The following is a 15,299-nucleotide window of genomic DNA, read 5'->3' as shown; positions in this document are numbered from 1 at the left end:
GAGTGTATACTGTAGGTGTAGAAGAGGAGTGATAGATATTCAAGAGTACAATGCTCAGACCCGTTCCCCTCCTCAGCATTATACAGCAATAGTTCAGCTCCTGTTATCCCTCCCCTTGGCTGGTGAGCAGAGCCAGGTCCCAGAGAGTGAGCAGGAACTGGGCTGTAAGGAGAAGGAGTGACAGAGGAGGGCTGGGCTACTCTCAGTGCAGGGCTGAGCTGGGTGGCTGCTGAATTATACACAGTGCATGGAGTAGTGCCTCTCATCCCCTACGTTCCCAGGAGCACACCAGGGCGCACAGCAAACTCAGCCAGCCCCGTCATTCACGTTTTTGGAAGAACTTCTACTAGGGAACCTCACAGCTGCTTCTAGTGGATGCTCTGCAGTTCTGCGTAACATCCACAGCCTCTAAGTCATCATCTGAGGAAAGGAAACAACAATTAAACAATTGCAGCTGAGTCCGGCACAAGTTTGGGGACCACTTTGGATGAACTCAGTGGTTTTGCTCAAGAAAGGATTTTATCTATCTCTGGTCTGCCATGGTCACAAGGAAAAAATCCCACTGACCTAAAGCTCCTGTAGGATAGGATATGTGGTGCCCTGTTAGGCATGTTTTGGAATCTAATGGGTGATAAAGTAATGTGTATCCATGAACAGCTTGCAGCATGAGCGGATCCTGGCTTTAGTGTCTTCTAGGAGAGGCTAAACTTTCCAAGCACCCTGGGTGTCTCTTCCATTTATAATATTGCTCCTGGAATTGGGCATCCCTGTATAATTTGGATCTCTTAATGTGTGAATATGGATCTCCTGGTTCCAGTCCTGCTCTGTGGATTGTTATGTCTAGTTCTGGGTAAGTTGAACATCTCTTTCTATGTGTCTGGCAAGTGGGGTGCGTTTTGTAGGCTGTGGCAGTGCTTTTACGCATGGATGGATGGCATGAGAGTTGGAGGAAGTCAGGTACTTTGCTTCGGGGAGATGAGTTGCAGCCGTGTATCCAATGTCCAGTCTGTCATTATCTAGGGTATTGAAGGTGGAAAATGTGCATTGGCTATAACAGTTATAGGACATTATTTGGAGTGGTTCACATTAATGCACTGTTTCCATGTCTGTGCAGGGATGTGCATCAGTGTTAAAGTAGGTGATGCTAATCTTAGATGGAAGATCACCTGTAGTCAGGAAATATCTGTGTGTGTGTGTGTGTGTGTGTGTGTGTGTGTGTGTGTGTGTGTGTGTGTGTGTGTGTGTGTGTGTAGCACACACCCAAATATATACGTGAGTTTGTATATATATATATATATATATATATATATGTATACTTCCATAGATATACAGTACAAAGTTACATCAGAAGTGCCTGTGACTGCTGCAGAACTTCTTCCAAAAAATACTGGAAGCCGTAATACATATGATACTTCCTAGTTGAGTTTCAAATGTTGACTCCTCATTGACTTTATGAGGTCACCAAGCCAAGAGGTTCTGCAGCAGCGAAATAATTTTTGTCTCATCTTCCTCCACTTGGCAGGTTGCATTGTCTCTCTATACTGAATGTGCTTCATATCTATATGTAAAGTGGAATATATAGATTGCTGTAAAAAAAAGAAAAGAAAACTGTTTCCCATAAATAAAGCAATAAGCTGTCAGCTGCTCTCACCCTGTGTTCTGACAGCCTCACTCATCTTGCAGATACAGACACATGAAGAAGAGCAGTAAGTGGATGGAGTAGGGAAGAAAATCATATTAGACTCTCCAGTGGTGAAAATAATGCTAAGGACATCAGCAAGCTCAGTCTGTGCAACCTTACGTCGGGTTCATTGCACATCTGTACGCCCCCTTTGTTCTACTTATTAAGGAGCAGGTTCAAGAAGTTACATCCAGAAGAACATTTAGTTATTACAGCACATGGCAGTCATTTTATTTTTATGGGTTTTTTTTTATTCTGGTCCTTTTTTTTTTTTTTTACTTTGAAGAATTATGACTAAATATAGATATACCTCAATACTATGCTACTTTGTACTTAATAAGGGTTGAAATAACAGTCTTGATGGAAGAAGGTGCACAGTGACCGCTATTAATAATGAAACACACACATACATTTGAGAAGTCATGGTGTCCATACTGTAGAACCCTGTTATATTGTAGGGCAAGATAATATTGTGACACAGACAGTACTGTAATGATTATACTCATTTTATGGAAATATATAGCACACAGGTTTATTAACACAGCAGCTACTGTATAGGTGATTTTCATATCACTTTTGATTAGTTCCCTACTGTATGTCTCTTTTCTGGATTGAAAAATATATAACTCTCATTGTAGCTTTTAGATAACACACTATCAGCAAGATTCCAAAAAGCTGGATTTTTATGGCACCTTTCCATTGCATGACCACGTGGCTGGTTATCCAATGGGATGGCGCGTGAAGGCCATTCCCATTGACATCTATAGAAATCAGAAGATACAGGGATGTGTCTGGTCTTTAAGATAAAAGACATAAAGCTGCCATACTGTACATTGCTGTTTCGTCTCAGCCCTCAATGCTATTGCCACAGATGGGGGAAGCACGTGGACAGAAAACAATTATTGTGTTATTTTCCTGTTTGACACTATATTATTGTCAGTGAGCTTTAATAAACTCAGATTGAGCACTTTGCACCTCTGATGCCACCAGCAAGTCAGTATAGTAACCAATGGAATACCCTTCTCTTGCATAAACTAACATTGGCTGGATGAGTACTAGTTTATAAACTGTACACTTGTATAGGGTATCAAAGAGAAAAAAATGATCTTGTGATGATATTGATAAATACAAGCATGGAATAGGCATAATGTTATGTTTGCTCTACAAACGCGGTACGTTTTGTTTATGAGAGAGATGAAAGCATATTTGTACATTGAGTCAATGGGAATTTCAGACTTTCATTGTAGAACAACCATTGAGGTTAGAACTGAACAGCCCTCCCTTTTCAGTGCTAATCTGATTATCATGTTATGGAAGGTAACATCAGTGCTGAATTCTTTCTGTAAAATACCTAGAGGTGATACTCTCATGGGTTCATCATTGAAGAATAGGCGTTTGTTCATTTTTGTCAGTTTCCTAACTCATCAAATTAAGGATAATGACACATTGTGTAGTAGTAACACTGTTATTGTTGCAAAGCAAACAGCATTTACAGTAAGCACCATGGGATACTGGTACAAGTGTGTGCACGTGAAGCTTATTTTTTTTTTGGACAAATTCTGTGCAAAGTTGTACAATATACCACAGAATGGCGACCTAACAGAGGAAAGATCCTATAGCTGAGCGGGATGCAGTGATATTGCCGGCGGACGGGATGCCGGCTGTCGATATACCGACCATTCCTGCTGGTCATCGCACTTTTGGCGAAACAATCGGATGTCACCTTGCGAAAAAGTTTTACAGTGATTTTAATAATCTCTACTTATAATGTAACAGGATATCCAAGTGCCAAGTGCTGCGGTGGGGTGTTGAAGTGATTTGCCTCATTACAGCTCCACCCCAAGCGGCACAATTACGCAAACATTGCTCAAGAGGGAAGGAGCCATAATGATGTGGTTCACCACAATTATACCCATCAAGTCCCTTGTGTGGGAGGACAGGATACGAGAGGGTTCCCTGCTGTCCTGGGAGAAGTCCCCAAAATTCATCAGTCAGTCTTCCAGACATTTTGAGGGAGTAGGCAAGTATATACACAGCAGTAGCAGGACGCAGGGGTGTTATGATGTCACAGAACAGAGAAGAGGGTGCAGAAATATCAGTGTTGGACAGGCATTTCTAGGTAGCGGGATGCAAAAGGATAGCATTGAGGCAGCCATCATGTCGCCCAATTGGGCTTGGGCCCTGGGCAGCGGTGCAAGAAGTGCCTTCCTTGCTAGGACTCTGTGCACTTTTCACATGAGCAGGTCACTTACGCAATTAAATTAAAAAAAAAATCCTATATTTGCGCATTGGAAGCTGGTGCTGGTCTGGCAACTAGAGCCGTAACTAGACTTTTTGGTGCCCTGTGCCAGAGAGAGCATTGGCGCCCCCCCCCATTATTTAAATAGGCACATAAGATAGTGCACAAGAAAAAGAGCCATGGCCTCATGGGGAAGGGCCAGGGAAGAGATAGGGGAGGCCAGGAGATGCTGGGGATAACATAAGAGGAAGCTACAAGTGAGAATGATAATAAACAGGAAAATTGACAGGCCCAAAGGTCGCACCACCCTAGTTACGGCCCTGCATGGCAACCCTGCGTGACCTCCTGAGAATCACCTCTGCAAGAAGACACACTTTATCATAGTACAGAACACGGTATTAATACATAACTGATTGTATTCAAAATATCCACCTTCCGTTAATCTTGTCAAGAACAACATCCAGACTAAAACACATTCTGAGCGCTGTGTCCACCATTGTGAACACGAGAAGATGCAACGTGCAGTTTGTCTTCATTAAAATACGGACATTGTAACTGAAATAGGCTTGAGGGAAAAAACACACAGGCCATCCGTGATCATAGGGAAAGTAAGAAGTTATGTTACAGAAACTGGCTTTGTCCCAGTAGCAAGTTTATCCAGAAGGTGTCTCTGCTCCTTTCTTCACTAGCTGCCTTCCATAGAACAGATAAGAGGATACGATTGTATACAGTTCCACAAATGCCAACATTTTAAATTAGTTTCCATGGACACTCTGTTGAGTCTGTGATTCCAAGTTATGTCGCACACAATTCTGTCTACACTACATTCCCTATCATGACAAGTTTACTGAATGTGAATATAATACACGTCTTTGCATTTTCGATAATCCTCTTCAACAAAATCTTATAAGGCACAGATAATAAGATCCAATAGTAAGATGGACGTATAATATGCAGAAAAAGAGGAATTTTATTGTGTGCGGTTGCTCAGCACTGAAAAATAGGCACATTTCTCGGATACAAATATCCAGAGCAAATGTATAAAAACTCTGACCGTAACTAAAAGTTAACGACAGTTGATAACTCTGCAGTCAGGGCCGTAGCTAGGGTAGTGCGGCCGGTGCCATCGCACAGGGCACCACAGGTCAGGGAGCTCTTGGGCCTGTCAAATTTCTGTTTATTATCATTCTTGCTTGTAGCTTCCTCTTATTTCATCCCCAGCATCTCCTGGCCTCTCCTAACTCTTCCCTGGCCCTTCCCCATGACGCCATGGCCCTTTTTAGGGTGCATTATGTCCCTTTGAAAAATGAGGGGGGCGCCAATGCTCTTTCTGGCACAGGGCACCAAAACAGTACTTAAGTCATCAGCTGGCTAAGATAAACTTATGGCCTTGCAATCTGATTACATACTTCCCAACATGACCCTCTCCAGGAGGGATACAATGCTCAGGTCCTGGACTTCCCTGGTAAGAGGTGGGGCAGCAGCGTAGTTCAACATTAAAATAGGGGAGTCACACCAACTGTCATATCACACGCTGTCAAACATCACTGGCTGGGACTCACTGGCAGTTGGTGTGACTCCCCTATGTGAATTTTAGACTGTATTACAGCCCCGCCTCTGGAGCCGCCACCAATCATAAATTACCAGGGAAGTCCAGGACCAGAGCATTGTGTCCCTCCTGGAGAGGGTCATGTTGGGAGGTATGTGATTATATTAGACTGTATTGGTCCACTTTACAATCAGGAGTCTGTCCTCTAGGGCAGAGGCCCCATTCACCGTCCAGCACAGTCCAGCATGTCTGTGTTAGTCACTTGTCTTTGTCACACGGAAAATCCTGGAGATTCATGCCTATGGCGTTCCTTCTGCATACCGCCCACTTTCTAGTGAAATGGGCGGGATGTGGTGCGGAATCACTGCCTCACCATGGAAATGCCCCCTCTGAGTGAAATCTGCAAGTATGGTGAAAAAGCGTACACTCTATGTCACGTGTGTCTGGTAGAGCATGTGATGTGATGATGGGTTGTCCTTCGTCTGCTTCGGGGACTAGGGTAACTCGAACCTGCCCAGCTAATGTCACATGACCTATACTCTCAGTATTCCAGAGTAAGTACACAAATGTCTTTAAATACATAATGGGAGCAGCTATTATTATTATTATTATTATTATTATTATCATTATTATTGTTGTTATTATTATTATTATAATAATAATAATAATAATAATTATAATAATAATATATTTGCTAATTTTTTAAAACAAAGTAAGACATTTTTTTGTTTCTTATAGATATGAACAATCTGGAAACTCTATAAATCTTATCGCATTAAATTTAGATTTTAGAAGATTGTATCAAATGTTAGCTCTATCTAAATTTATTGGACATCGTGTACAAAATTGGTGTAAAAGGGTTTAGAAAATGGGTTTAGATAGAAAAAGCTGGTGGCAGATTGAACTGGTTACAATTAGAACTATCATCCAGTATAAAACCTAAGTGGCCTTTACAAGCCTCTTAATACAAGGATACAGAGAAAATGTGATTTCTGTATGAAAGCCAGACAATGTATTTTCAGCACATATTGCACTCATATTATTTAGTGGAGTGGAACTACAGTACATGTTCTTGTGTACCCGTCCAATATCAGCCTAACATTGAGTTTCATCTTAGTAAAAGTCATTTGCAGATAAATCTTGTCCTAAACATTTCTGTATACAGTTGAATTTAAAATATATTATTGCTCAAAACGTTGTGGTTTTCTCAGCGTCAATTATATATAATTCATTTATTTTCTAGGATAATGTAGTAACAACACATATACGGCCTAACCAATGAGAAACATTCCACCCTGGTATAGAAATATGACAGAACTAATTCACTTTAAACACTGTTTCTACTGTGCTGCAAACATTCATCAGCAAAGATCACAAACAATATACAATTCACACGACTAAAACAAGCCAGTTTCCCTAGATGACCGCACATATGGCTGTATCAAACACAAAGTAAGTCAGCTATTCAAGACAATTATTGCAAGCTACCTAATTAAACCTCAGATTCACAAATGCCTCTGTTCTTTCTCCGGCTACTCATTAGGCCATGGTGATTTTAATAGAGGTGATATACAGTAACCCTACAAACCAGGTCACAATTTCTTAGACGAAAAAAAATGAAAATTAAATAACGGCTTCTATTAATTTTTTTTTTATTTAGTTGTCTGTTCCTGGACACTTTAAAAAAAAGGCTTTGTTCTATGGCGTTTCTGCAAAATGGAAAAGGCTTCTGCAATAAGCGAGCCCTTATTACACCTATTAATAATTGATGGCAATCCCACATGTACACATAGAGCTACTTAGTATGATCATTAATATTTATTCTCACAGGGGAGTGACAGCAAGCAAACAACTATTCCCCCCCAAAAAAATCAGGCCAGGCATCAGAGAGAATTTCCAAGCATGTCTGGATAGCCTTACTCTGCTTTTCCCATTTTTTTTTACTATGGTTATTTTATGTTTTTAGAGCTTATACCATAAGCTTATACGGTATCTTAAAAGTCATCCTGATCAGACGTCACAAATGCATATATATCTGTCAGACAGTCACCGTGCTCCTGTCACAGTTCTGCCATCCTGTCACATCCTAACACCTGTCACCTGCCCTTCTGTTAACCATGCTAATGACCAATAAGTTAGACAATAGCGGCTGCTTTTCTGTTAGGGCGGGTGGTGGCATTAATGATCCGTATTGCTCATTCTTGCTAAGCTGCTGGAACTTGGAAAGGTTCTAGATGTTTAATATCCCCCGCAGCCTGTGTGTGTTCCTGTCTATGCAGCCTGCATTTATCCATGCCGCGTGTGTATGTGTCTATCTTTTGCTGTTATGCATCGTAGGTAAATAAGAAAACAGTCTATCCTTTATAGCAACATAGCACCAAATTGCTACCTTATTTTTTTGATTTTTTTTGGCCTTTTATGTTAATTAGAGCCAGCACATAACAGGGAGTCTCTATCTGCTTTCAGCAACGCGATGCGTTCGCAGATATCCCAATCTCTCAAAGTGGCTCACTGCCATGTTTTCTGATTGATTCAACCCCACAGAATAAACAATTAGGGCCTCAGCTTTATTACTGTGTTTTGCTCACATCTTCCCTCCGAGGAGGGAGCCTTATGGAGAAATATTTCTTTAACGGGCCTTAAGAATGTGGCTGTGTTTTGGACGGAGTCCAGGACTGAGGCGGCGCTTAGCTTGCAGGACTAAACTGGTGAGCGCGTGGCACTGCTGTGTTTATATCCCGATCTGTTGTTTGATTTACGGGGTCGAACATACTCCGCGCTGGGAATGCCACAGCACACAAATGATAGCAAGTTACTTGTGCGGGATGCAGACGGGTGCATTTAGAGGGCCTATATGAATGTGGCAAAAAGACTGACAGGTCTATTTACTAAAGCAGTGTTAGGAGACAGAGTGAAAAGTGATAAGGTGCCAGCCAATCAGCTCCCAACTGCCATCTCACAGGCTGTGTTTGAAAAATGACAGTTGGGAGCTGATTGGCTGGCACCTTATCACTTTTCACTCCGTCTCCTAACACTGCTTAGTAAATAGACTCCTGAATCTTGTGCAATAGTCTAAAAAGAAAAAAAAAATTAGTGTATAAGAACAGTAACTGGAACACTAACTATAGTGTGGTCAACTAACAATTATGAGGCTTGTAAGGAAACAACATCTTATATAAATATAGTTGAGTAACTCCCCAAACCACAAGCTACACATAGGGGCTGATCTGCCACCCGCCCCACCCCCCACTTTCCAGCAGCAGCAGCTTGTGTCTCCCCAGCCCAGCACACGCTGCTGTGTTCTAATCTGCGGTGGAACCAGGGAGGCTGCTGCCGCTTATCAGCAACAGTCACTTCCCCCCTCCCATATGAGTTTGCCCCGGCCTGTGAGGTACACGGCGCCCCCCGGTGGAGCGTGCTTCACAATGCAGAGGAAATACTATTTTTGTTTTTTTTGTAAGGAGACTTGGCCACACATCCTGCCATTACCACCAAAAGTGCCATGGCCCGGCACAACTCTCTACAGCCCTACCTACCACCACCATCAAATCTCGCCACCCCTGCTTGTTGGATTGATTTTTTGGTTAAGCTAGCTGCATGCAATACTGGAGCAAGTCAATATTGCAAAATGGAGCCGTCCCCACGATAACGACTACTGCAATTTCCGCAGCTAATTAGTAGCGGCTGAATTTTACACTGCCAGGTCCGACCCGCCAGTGTCAGTATGCAGGGGAGGCAGGGAGGAGAGGGGGACGGAGGGAAGGATCTGAACCAATACATGGCAAGTTTTATTGCAAAGTATTTTGTTTTAAATTTTTGAGTGTGCCAGCTGGAAGCTACAACAGTTTTGTTATCCCTGCAGTTTATTTTTTTGCAGACTGGGTTGTGCCCGGCATCATCAAATATTCTCTTCATTCTGCAATCACAAGTTCATTCTTGGGGTTGCTTCTAAAGTAAGGAAAATGGATGAAAATGGATGATGGTAATAGTGATGCACTGTTGATGATAGATATAGCACTAAGAATGCTGCACATGATGTGCGACCTTTCACATGAAACCAATTACCTGAATAAAAGACAGAAAATGTATCCTTACCCATCAGTAGAGATGAGCTCAGATCTAGAGAGACTCGGATCACATTGGTCGCAAAGTCCAGAACTCGGATCTAAAAACTGGATCTTGTGAATGTTTTATTGCACCTAAGACCCTCTCTCATGATTCCAGGTGCTGTGAGGTGGTCAGAATGGATGGAAATGACTGCAAATGATTGTTATTGATGCTAGTGATACTATAGGAAGGAACAAGACAGGTCCAAGTTATATGATTTTAGCTGTTTTTATCAATTCTTAACGAAATCCAAAATCAAACCAAAACACTTGAGAACAAAACCAAAGCACAACGCGGATTTAGAACTAAAACCAAAACATGGGGGTCTGCACACACCTCTATTGAACTCGTGAAGTGTCTGGGCATCTGAGAGGGTCTTGCTCACAAAAGCTTACATTCTAAAAGGAATATGGGCAGACATAAAGGGGTATATTTACTAAAGTGAGAGTTTTTAGAAATGGAGATGATGCCCATAGCAACCAATCAGATTCTATTTAACATTTAACTGTCACCTTCTAGAAGATAATAGCTAGAGTCTGGTTGGTTGCTATGGGCAACATCTCCACTTCTAAAAACTCTGACTTTAGTAAATTTACCCCCAAGAGCGAGATGGGGCACGGCCTGGAGAGTTAAGGTAAGTGGTGATAGGCTTTTGTGAAGAGATGAGTGTTAAGGGCACATTTAACGGATGGGCTATTGAAGGCAAGAAGTCGTGGAAGGCCATTACAGAGGTTGGGGGTGGCACAGGAGAAATCCTGAAGATGGGATTGGTTGGAGGTGATCAGAGAGTATAGGAGGTGGTCATTGGCAGGGAGGCAGTGTGAGCGGAGATGTAGGGAAGAGAAGTGTGATTATGGACTTTGCTGATAAATGAGAAGAGTTTGTACGTATGTGATACTGAATAGTAAAGATATCCAGTGGAACAAGAGGCACAGGGGGAGATACATACAATTTAATACATGAAGGGGTTATGGCTGCTCCCACTCCAGTGTCACAACCCCCTAAAATCTAGGACAGTCAGGTGTCCCGGTGGCCCTGGTAGAAGAGGTAAGATTTGGAGATGACCGCTTTTGGGAGAGGAGATGATGACACCAAGAGAGCAGATTTGGGGGACAGGGGAGTGATAGTGTCAATGGAGAGTAAGTGGGAGGGGAGAGGGGATCGGGGTGGAGGTAAGACAACTTCTGTTCTGCTTTTGCGTCAACATGAATTTTTGCCTTCACACACCCTATCCATAAATCTCCTCTTCTGTTTTTAATATCCCTCAAACAGCAAATGCAACTATTATGCAAAGATGGCACAATAACTAGCATTGGCTCCAATCTAACCAGGTGTGGAGTTTATATGTTCTCCCTGCGTTTGGATGAGTTTACTCTGGGTACTGTGGGTTCCTCATACAATCCAAAATCAAAGTGGTAGGTTCCTTAGCTGCTGACAAAAATAGACCCATAGAGTGCTAGGGGATGTGGTCAAAAGGATCGTCAATATCAACATTCATAATGTCGACACAACCATGTCAACAGTTATGATGGGATTAGCATTAGAGCAGAAATATTCACCCGAACGTCGGAGGGTCAGAGTTCTGATACAGAAGTCACAGTCACATGACCGCCAGGACCCGGAAGACGTCGCTGCAGCCGTTGGGAGTAGGTAAGTCACGGTTAGGACTAGACTATACAGCGCAGATGGACCTGTGTCGTCACACCCACGTGACTCGGCCTGAAAGGGGGAGGGGCGGGGATGCTAACGGGGACCAAAAGTGGCCCCTCGCGGGCTCGCTGCGCTCTCCGCGCTTCGGGCAAGGTGGCTAGCTGCACTCGCCACAAATATTTATTCTCCCTCTATGCCCTAGTGGATGGTAACGCAGGAGCGGTCCAGCCTCCTGCAGCGGTCACGTGGTGGATACGTCACAGAGGTCCTTTCTCCAACTAGGAAATAGCAGCAACCGTAAGTCACCGATGGGCCCCCCAGGGACGATATGTCAACATGTCTAACATGTCAACATATAATTTCATCACATAATGAATGTCGACATTATAACTGTCAACATATCATACTCAATACTCTTTAGCTTAAATACTAGAACTAAAAGCTTTTTTTCTTAACTACATACCTGTAGTGTTAGAATATTAGATGCATTCGTGACACTGGTTACAATATTAAGTATACATTGTAGTGTAGATAAATCTTTCTGCATTTGACCTTGTTGATAAAATGTTACTGCACACAATGAAAATCCATATGAATAATCCCATGGTGTTTGCACATGCAGAGAATGAAGATGTTCATATGGTCTGTGACCTTTTAGTACTGATTCTTTCTATATTTATTTTTTATTTTTTTTACCGTCATGGCTTTACCTGTTCCACCTCCCCGCATCTCTGCCAAACAGGTTCTCACTTGTGTATTCCCTGTGCACCAGGTGCTTCTAGTGCATAAACACAGGGTCCCATGTGGCAACTTCAGAACCCTGCATGAAAGACCTCACAGCAACACATACAACACAAAGTGATGGGAAAAAAAAAAACATTTAACTCACTGTGGGCTCTATTCATCACCACTAATATTTTCACCTGCTATTGTAGAAATTAAGATTTTGGGCCATTCATCAAAAAGGTAAAGCAGGAGATATTGCAGATATTTCCTGCTTACCTTTCTCTCCCAGAATGGCCCGCTGTCCCCATACACTAGTATCACAGATATCTCCTGGTTACCTTCCTCTCCCAGAATGGCCCGCTGTCCCCATACACTAGTATCACAGATATCTCCTGCTTATCTTTCTCTCCCAGAATGGCCCGCTATCCCCATACACTAGTATCACAGATATCTCCTGCTTACCTTTCTCTCCCAGAATGGCCCGCTGTCCCCATACACTAGTATAACAGATATCTCCTGCTTACCTTCCTCTGGCGGAATGGCCCGCTGTCCCCATACACTAATATCACAGATATCTCCTGCTTACCTTTCTCTCGCAGAATGGCTCACTGTCCCCATACACTAGTATCACAGATATCTCCTGCTTACCTTTTTTTCCCAGAATGGCCCGCTGTCCCCATACACTAATATCACAGATATCTCCTGCTTACCTTTCTCTCGCAGAATGGCTCACTGTCCCCATACACTAGTATCACAGATATCTCCTGCTTACCTTTCTCTCCCAGAATGGCCCGCTGTCCCCATACACTAATATCACAGATATCTCCTGCTTACCATCCTCTGGCAGAATGGCCCGCTGTCCCCATACACTAGTATCACAGATATCTCCTACTTACCTTTCTCTCCCGGAATGGCCCGCTGTCCCCATACACTAGTATCATAGATATCTCATGCTTACCTTTCTCTCCCAGAATGGCCAGCTGTCCCCATACACTAATATCACAGATATCTCCTACTTACCTTCCTCTGGCGGAATGGCCCGCTGTCCCCATACACTAATATCACAGATATCTCTTGCTTTCCTTTCTCTCCCAGAATGGCCCGCTGTCCCCATACACTAGTATCATAGATATCTCCTGCTTACCTTTCTCTCCCAGAATGGCCCGCTGTCCCCATACACTAGTATCACAGATATCTCCTACTTACCTTTCTCTCCCAGAATGGCCCGCTGTCCCCATACACTAGTATCATAGATATCTCATGCTTACCTTTCTCTCCCAGAATGGCCCGCAGTTCTCATATACTAGTATGGGGACAGGAATTCATCAAGCTCTGAAAATACAATATTTTTGGAGCTTGAGTGCAGGAGCATTCTCCATCTTCAAATCGCATTTGCTCCCACACACGGCACATGCCCTGCTACTTCCCTATACGAAGGAGTCCTGGGTTGCAAATGGGATCCACCCCTGTCAGGCTCCTTCCACCGGGTGCCGGAGTTCTTGTGCGCAAGCGTGACCTGTAGCTCACGCAGGCGCACTAGTGTCACTACTCCAAAAGGAGCAGTGAAAAGATTCACTGCTTCGAAAGAAGCAATAAAGAAATCCAGGGAGACAGCTGAATTTTGTATCAGCTCTCTCCGCGCCAGAGCAATGATGAATTGCTCCGGATGCTCGTAGCGAGTAAGCATGTAAATTATCGGGGTCTCAGGGCCGGATTAAGGTCTGTGGGGTCCCTGGGCAACAAACATGTGGAGGTACTATTAAATATGGACGAAATGGGGGTATGCGCAATTTGAACCGTATCGCTCGTAAGCGGTACATTGACAAACAGCGATAAGCTAAGCTCAGCGCTGTTTGTTATATACTGAAAGGAAGATATAACCCATTTAGCGAATGCTAAAGGGGTTATGTCTCATTGTGAAATGGGGCCCATGGGCTCCACATGAAAAAAAACACAGGCACACACATGAAAAAAACACACAATATACACCAACAGGTAATAAAAACACACATATAGGCACCCACATGAAATATTACTCACCAATTGCACAATCTTATCCACATTACACCGCACATATTGCCCCTGATTCACATTACACCACATAGTAGTGTCCCTTATTCATGTTATCACACATAGCAGTGACCCTTTTACACAATGCCCACAGTAGTACCCTTTATGCAGTGCCTCCAGTAGTCATGCCCACGTAGTAATGCCACCTGTGGTAGTGCCCCCAATAGTAATGCCCCAGTAGTGATGCCGACTATTTTAATGCCCCCTGTAGTAGTGCCCCCAATAGTAATGCTCCCTGTATTAGTGCCCAAATAGTAGTGCCCCAATAGTAATGCCCCCTGTAGTAGTGCCCCAACAGTAATGCCCCCTGAAGTAGTGCCCCCAGTAGTAGTTCCCCTGTAGTAGTGCTCCTTGTAGTAATGCCCCCTGTAGCAAGGTGCCCTGTTGCAATGCCCCCTGTTGCAATGCCCCGTGTAGTAATGCCCCCTGTAGCAATGCCGCCTGTAGCAGTGTCCCCTATAGTAATGCCCCCTGTAGTAGTGCCCCAGCAGTAATGACCCCAGTAGTAATGCCCCCAGAAGTAGTGCCCCCTGTAGTAGTGCCCTGTAGGAATGCCCCCTGTAGCAGTGCCCTCTGTAGCAATGCCCCTTGTAGCAGTGCCCCCTGTAGCAGTGCCTCAGTAGTAATGCCCCCAGTAGTAGTGCCCCTGTAGTAGTGCCTCCTGTAGTAGCGCCCCCTGCAGCAATGCCCCCTGTAGCAGTGCCCCCTATAGTAATGCCCCTTGTAGCAATGCACCTGTAGTGAAACAAAAACCACAATACTTACCTTAAGCCCAGCTCCCGTGTCCGTCTGTCTGGACGCTACTCCGTACTATGGGAGAGATGTCATGATCTCTCTCATAGTGCACTGCACACTGCGGGAGCCAGAAGCTGGACTTCAAGTGTGAGCTTAGCCACCGGCTGCCGCTGACGCTGCGGGGAAGGAGCTGGGCGCCCGCTGGTGACAAAATCTCAGCAGGCGCCCGGTAAATAAAGCCTTCCTGTGGCGCCAGGGTTAGGTAGCCGGAGGAGGTGGAACTGGTTTCGTCTCCTCTTCCGGCCCACTTTAACCCCTGGTAGGCGTGGGGGCCCCTTCTGTGTGGGGGCCCCAGGACGACCACCCCTGTCGCCCCCGTTAATCCGGCCATGCTCATAGATGTGTGTTTTTCATGTACACACACACATACATATATTCGTATAAGTCCAATGTTATCTTAACTAAAACAAAAAGTGAGCACTCATGGCTTTTTCGAAAAAGTGTTGAGATGGCCAAATCACATGCCCACACTATCTGTTGAT

General features: G+C 43.9%; 1 protein-coding gene across 14 annotated transcripts in view; it reads left to right on the top strand.

Moving 5' to 3' along the window:
* The first annotated feature begins 259 nt into the window (after positions 1 to 259).
* The window catches only part of ROBO2 (roundabout guidance receptor 2), a 503,588-nt gene continuing 488,548 nt past the window's right edge, over positions 260 to 15,299 (top strand). For all 14 annotated transcript variants that reach the window (XM_088442746.1, XM_088442748.1, XM_088442744.1 and 11 more), the window contains exon 1: positions 260 to 850. In XM_088442746.1, coding sequence (XP_088298872.1) covers positions 799 to 850 — 52 coding nt within the window. In that variant the 5' untranslated portion in view covers positions 260 to 798. The remainder of the gene's footprint in view (positions 851 to 15,299) is intronic.

This window comes from Taudactylus pleione, unplaced genomic scaffold (assembly GCF_031769625.1).
Source record: "Taudactylus pleione unplaced genomic scaffold, aTauple2 ptg000316l, whole genome shotgun sequence".
Taxonomy (NCBI): domain Eukaryota; kingdom Metazoa; phylum Chordata; class Amphibia; order Anura; family Myobatrachidae; genus Taudactylus; species Taudactylus pleione.
The sequence above is the reverse complement of the archived record's forward strand: the minus strand, read 5'-3'. Positions and strand labels throughout refer to the sequence as shown.